The 6,301-nt window shown below is 49.9% G+C and overlaps 1 protein-coding gene across 1 annotated transcript in view; it reads left to right on the forward strand.

Annotated features, from left to right (window-relative positions):
- Window positions 1–6,301, forward strand: part of ANTXR1 (ANTXR cell adhesion molecule 1) — a 43,873-nt gene that overhangs the window by 7,954 nt on the left and 29,618 nt on the right. The window contains exons 4-8 of the mRNA XM_014311068.2: window positions 754–835; window positions 1,523–1,556; window positions 2,352–2,431; window positions 3,287–3,355; window positions 3,911–3,991. Coding sequence (XP_014166543.1) covers window positions 754–835; window positions 1,523–1,556; window positions 2,352–2,431; window positions 3,287–3,355; window positions 3,911–3,991 — 346 coding nt within the window. The remainder of the gene's footprint in view (window positions 1–753; window positions 836–1,522; window positions 1,557–2,351; window positions 2,432–3,286; window positions 3,356–3,910; window positions 3,992–6,301) is intronic.

The raw sequence follows: 6,301 nt of genomic DNA on the forward strand, positions 1-6,301 counted from the left end.
ATTTTATATTATTTTATTTTTATTTTATTTTATTATTTTATATTTATTTTTATTTATTTCATAATTATTTTTATATTTATTTATTTTATATTTATTTTATTTTATTTTATTTTAATTATTCTGCCTTGCAAGGAGAGCTGGATGAGCTCCCTAAATCTCTCTCGCTTCCTCTGTTAACTTCATTGCCACGTGGAGCAGAAATATATGTTCCACATGTGTGGAGGGTGTAAGCCAGCATGTGTTTTACATCTTGGATGCCTGGAATCACATTCCAGAGGGGAGGGAGCTGGCTGCCTCCCTCCAGAGCAGGGCACCAGCCTTGGAAACGTCCCTGAGCCCAGCCAGGCTGAGCATCTCCTGCCAGGGACAGGGCTGGAGAGGATGAACCAGCCTGGGGAGGCACTGGGTGATTCCTGTCCCCAATCTCTGTGCCCTGCATGCCAGGACAGCCTGGGGGCATCACCCACCCCTGCTGGGTGCCAGGACAGCCTGGTGGCTTTGTACCTGGGGATCACAGTGCCACCAGGACACTGTGGTGGCTTTCTCCTGCCAGGACAGCCTGGTCCTTTGCTCCTGGGGGTCACAGTGCCACCAGGACAGCCTGGCTCCATCACCCACCCCTGCTGGGTGCCAGGACAGCCTGGTGGCTTTCTCCTGGGGGTCACAGTGCCACCAGGACACTGTGGTGGCTTTCTCCTGCCAGATTCCTGGAACTGACAGCAGAAAGGTGTCACAGCCCTGCCTTCCTTGCAGGGAGCAGATCCGGCAGGGCCTGGAGGAGCTGCAGAAGGTGCTGCCAGGAGGGGACACGTACATGCACGAAGGATTTGAGAGGGTAACTGGGGCAGGGGCTGCCTCTGCTCCCCAGGGGCTGCACAACCCTTGGGAATTCCCTGCTGGGGCTGAGGGACCCTTGGCAAGGGCTCAGGGCTGCAAACTCTGCTCATCTCTTTATTTCTGCTTTTTCTGCTTGGGCCAAGGCAGTGGCATTGAGCCTCTGTGTCCTGGAGGGGTGGGAAGGTGTCAGTCCCACCTGGGCTGGGCGGGGTGAGGCCGCAGCTCACACCTGGGGTGGCCGGATAACTGCAGACTTATTGCCTTCTCCTTCTGGGCATGTTTTTTACATATTGACATATTTTTACAGGCTCAGGCTTTTACATATTACATATTTTTACAGGCTCAGGAGTTTCTCTAAAGCCGAGCCCCTGCACTGCCTCCCACGTGGGGATTTGGGAGGGGTTTGCACGGTTAAAGTGCTGCCCCATCCCTGAAATGTGAACGCACAGGCTGAGCTGTTGGTTTATGTGCAGCTGGAAGAGTTGATCTGGAGCTGCTGAGGAATCTTTAGCACTGATGTTTAGGAATATTTAGGGATATAACCTGGGGTGTTTCTCAGGGGTGAAAGGGGATTGGGTTTTCAGAGAGGAGAGCAGTGGGACACAGCTCTGGGGCTGGTTTGCCTGATGGGACCAAACAAACCAATTATTAATTTATTACTGATAATCTTCTGATCTGATTTCAGGCCAGTGAGCAGATTTACCATGAGAATGTTCACGGTGAGAGGCCCTTCTTGATCCACTGAATGGGTTTTTTTCTCTTTCTTTTTGATAAAAAACTTTAACAGATCTAAAAAAAAATTAAAATAAATGCAGCTTTGCTGTGGGAAGGGTGGGGGTGGCTTCTGTTCTCGCAGGGATTGGTGCTGGTCAGGGAAGGATTCCTGAAAGGGAAAAAGAGCAAATGGAGCTTTGAGGAGCTGGAATGAAAGTGTTTAAGGAATTAAAGTGTTTCAGGCCAAAAGAGAAAAGCCAGGCTGGCTGCAGGTGCCCAACCTCACCAAAACTGGCACCTTACCTTCTCTGGAGGGCTCAGGCAACCATTTCTTCATCCTTCTGGAACACAAATACATGGAGAAGCTGTTAGGGAAAAGATTTTTTCAACCAGCAATTATTGAAAGCAGCACTAAGTGCAGACAACTGGAAAAGTGTCCTTTCCTTCCCTGTAACTGATGTAAAAACTTTCTGGTTTGGGAGGGAAGGCTGCAAAGGTTTGATGATGTTCCTGACATGTTACTCAGGAATCTTGAAGATTTTTAGGCCCTTTCCCACCATATTTGTTTAAATCCCAACTGAGCTTTTTGTCACCAGCTGGAAAAGCCCCTCTGGATTCCTGGAACTGACAGCAGAAATAAAACCAGGAGCTAACTGGGAGCAAATTGGGATTTTGGTGGCTGCAGCCTCATTCGCTGGCCTGGAATGCCACCAGGATGTTTTCTGAGGCGGTTTAGCAAACCAAAAGATGCTTTCTGAGGTGGTTTAACAAGGCCAGGACTAAGAGGTTTGTGTGTTCAGGTTACAGGACTGCCAGTGTCATCATTGCACTGACGGATGGGGAGCTCCACGAGGATCTGTTTTTCTACTCTGAGAGGGAGGTAAGTGCCTTCATAGCCAGGGGGGCAGGGGAATGCCCGGGCTTGCTGCAGAGGGTGAGGAAAAGCTTTTTCCCCAGTGAGAAATCTCCCCCTTGGTGCTCTGCAGAGCGGAATCCCAAGGACAGCCACTGACAGCAGCAGCCTCTGAGTCACCCCAGCTGAGACTGTGCCGGGGGAAGGAGAGGGGTTAAAACCTCCAGTTAAAAATAAACACAGAAGGAGGAATTGTTCACAGCTGAACAGCTTCAGTGTTTACTGGATTGCTCTGGGAAATGCTGAATATTCTCACTTTCACTTTTTTCCCCTCCTCACACAAAGTCAGGACTGCAGGAGGAGGGTGGTGGCTTCTGCCACATAAATCCTTCAGATCAGCCAGCCTGGCATTGCCACAAATGTCTCTGAGGTTCAAGCACACGTTCTCAGCATCCCCATTAAATTAGTGGACTGTGCCAAATGTCAAAGAGCGGGGTGAGCGCTGAGGGCTTTGCTGCAGAATGTTCCTTTGGACGCCCTCCCTGCAGAGCTGAGCAATTGGCACTTGCCAGTCAAACCAGGCTGGTCTAAACTTGGCAGAGGGAATTTCTGCATGGGGTTTGCTATGGACAGAATTTTCCCTCTCAGTCTGTCCAAAGTGCAGCGTTAAATCCAATAACAACAAGGAGAATTGGGTTTGTAGAGTAAAACCAACACTTGTCCTTTCTACATCTCATGGAGCTGTTCTGCTGAGCAATCTCATGGCTCCTGCCTAGCTCTAATCGCAGCTCTGCTGTCTCTGAGGCCTGGCTTTGCAGCTTTTTTGTGATTTTAAGGATTCCCAGCGCGTGGGTGACCCTGCTGTGCCTCTGTCCCCTGCAGGCCAACCGCTCCAGGGACCTGGGGGCCACCGTGTACTGCGTGGGGGTCAAGGACTTCAACGAGACCCAGGTGAGAACCCCAGCCCTGGGAGCCTGGAAAGGGCCCCTCCTCATCATCACAGAGGGTTCTGAATGCTCCTCTGAGCCCTGTCAGCCTCCACTCAGAAAACAGCCCCTGGTGTCTGCCTGAGTCCCCTCTGAACACGGCCCAGTAAAACATCCCTGTCCTGACAGGAGAGCTGGATCAGGCCCATTTCAAAGAATTTTGGAAGAGCTAAGGCTGGAAAATGCCTCCATGATTATGGAGTCCAACCTGTTTTGGGTTCCACCTTTGCCCTAAAGATCATTAACCCCCAGGTACCAGCGAAAGCCACGCTCTGTCTTGTCTCCGAATCCTTTCTGATCCCTGATCTGAAAAATCCCTGATTTATAAAGCCAGTCAGGCTCACAGGACAAACATCTTCCTGCTCAACAAACCACAGCACAGGGGCAACCCAGAGAGAGCAGCTGAGCGTTGGACGGCTTTATTTGCAAGCCAGCTAATCTGGAGAAGTCTTAATTATCTGCCTGCTGGCTAACTGATGTCACCCTCTGCATTTCTGTTCCGTTTGTCGCCCTGTGGCAGCTGGCCCGGATTGCTGACAGCAGAGATCACGTCTTCCCTGTCAACGACGGCTTTGAGGCCCTGCAGGGCATCATTGACTCGGTGAGTATTGTCACCCGCTGCTTGCACTCCTGGGCTCACCCTGAGCTTGGGTTTTCCTGCGTTCACCAGAGCCTGCTGGAAAATGACTCGCTGAATCACTCAGCCCGAGGGAAGCAGCCTTGCTCTGTGCTGAAATGCTGCTTTGGGGTGGAGTTTGTCCATAGGTGCCCAGGTTTCCCCATTCCCTGTGGTGCCCTGGGGAGGCTGAGCTAGAGCAGAGCGACAGAATCAAGCAGGGATTTATTAAAAGGGTCTCCTCCATGGATCCACCTTGGGCAGCACAGGAGCCCAGCCAGGGCTGCACCCAAGGTGAACCAAAATGGTCCCAAAATGAACCCAAGATGAACCAAAATGGGCACAAAATGAACCCAAGGTGAACCAAAATGGTCCCAAAATGAACCCAGGATGAACCAAAATGGGCACAAAATGAACCCAAGGTGAACCAAAATGGTCCCAAAATGAACCCAGGATGAACCAAAATGGGCACAAAATGAACCCAAGATGAACCTAAAAGGGCAACAGGTCACAAGGTCTGTCACTTTTACAAGTTCTGCTCCATTTGCATATTGGAGTTAATTTCCTAATTACAGATTTAGCTTATGAAGTCCCATCCTTGTTTTTCCCTCTTCATTCCACGTTGTTTCTGCTCTTGGGCCTGAGATTTGGGCGGCTGTCCTTGGTCCCCAGCTGCAGAAGGAATTGTTTTGTTTCCTCACCCTGTGAAGAGAGTTCCCCCCCATTTTTCCCCCCCATTTTTCCCCCCCATTTTTCCCCCCATTTTCCCCCCCATTTTTCCCTCCCAGTTTTTTCCCCCCAGTTTCCCCATTGCTCTCACATGCCCGTGGACCCCAGCCCTGCTTTGCTGGTTTTCCTGGCACTGCCTGAGCTCCCTGGGACAATCAGGTGCTGCATTTCATTTATTTCAGAGAGCAGCACAACAACAACAACAGCAAAGCGATGCTCGGCCCCCCAGCCCTGCCTTCCCTCTGCAGCTGTTTTTAATGAATCCCAGCTCTGCCTCCCCTTCCAGTTGTGATTTTTCAGCCTCCAGGCCAGCCAGGAGCTGCTCCAGCTGAGAGGGGAGAGAAAATTCCCAGTTTGGGAAGGAGGGAAGGGCACAGAAAAGCGCAGGGATGGATCCCTGCAGCAGCCTGGGAGAAGGGAAGAGGTTTTGTGGGTGGAAGGAACGACAAGGAGGGCACTGATCACCCCAGAGCATTACAAACAATCTGTGGATTCCTGTCCTAGCTGGAAAATCACATCCCTCTTCCCTGCTTTTGTCCCCCTTGCCAAAAGCACCCCTGGGCTGCAATGGTAATTTTTGTCCTTTTGCACTAATTCTGCCTGATGTGCGCTCTAAGTCAGGGTGTGGGCTTGGAAACTTCATCTAAATGAAAACAAATATTGCAGTTGGCACCGTGAAAGTGTTTGGGGGCAGGTTTTATGATCATGTAACGGGATTAGACTGGGCTGGGAGATCGGCACCATCCACGTGAGACACCTGCAATTCCCCCCTCTGAGCCAGCAGGAGTGTTTGTAAATGGCTGAGCAGAAGTCGTTCATCTCAAACTTAATCATGGGGGGCTTTACTTCATTTTAAAAAGTGCTGACTGTATTTTACATTCTCTGTGGTTTTCCTTATTCTGTCTCTTTTAAATTCTTCTATTTTAAATTCTTCTATTTTGAATTCTTCTATTTTAAATTCTCCTGTTTTAAATTCTTCTATTTTAAATTCTCCTCAGTTCTGCTCTCAGCTGCTGACTTTCTCTCTTTTCCCACTCGACAGTTCCTGTAAAACCTTGTTCCTGCAATCTCCTCTCTCCTCACCTGTCAGGCTGCACCAGCTCAGAGCATCCTGCCTCCTTCAGCCCCTCGGCACTGTCAGCCCTGATTTCTGAGTAAAACTTCTGTCTCCATGTTTTAAACCTTCAAACTCCTGTCGAAGTGTCCCACAAAGCAAAGCCTGGCTCTAGGAGCAGCTTTTGCAATTAGGTATAAACAAAAACCAAAAATTCTCTTTTCCTTGCAGGGTTTATTGCATTGGTTGCTGTTCTTCCCTTACAGATGTTTCAATTTAAAGTCGGGAAAACGATTTTCATGCTGGGTTTGAGTCACCCGAGGATGCTTGGCTGACATTTGCTGGCGCTTGGAGCTGAGCTGAGCTTTGCTGAGCCCCCCAGCTCTGCCCAGGCTGGGCTCAGGCTGGGCAGGAGGAGCTGGGGCTGCTCTGCAGGGCAGGGAACAGCCTGGGGAGCTGCAGCCCCACGAGGGAATAAATCAATCAATAAATCAATAAATAAATAATAAATA

Source organism: Geospiza fortis, unplaced genomic scaffold, assembly GCF_000277835.1.
Source record: "Geospiza fortis unplaced genomic scaffold, GeoFor_1.0 scaffold687, whole genome shotgun sequence".
NCBI lineage: Eukaryota > Metazoa > Chordata > Aves > Passeriformes > Thraupidae > Geospiza > Geospiza fortis.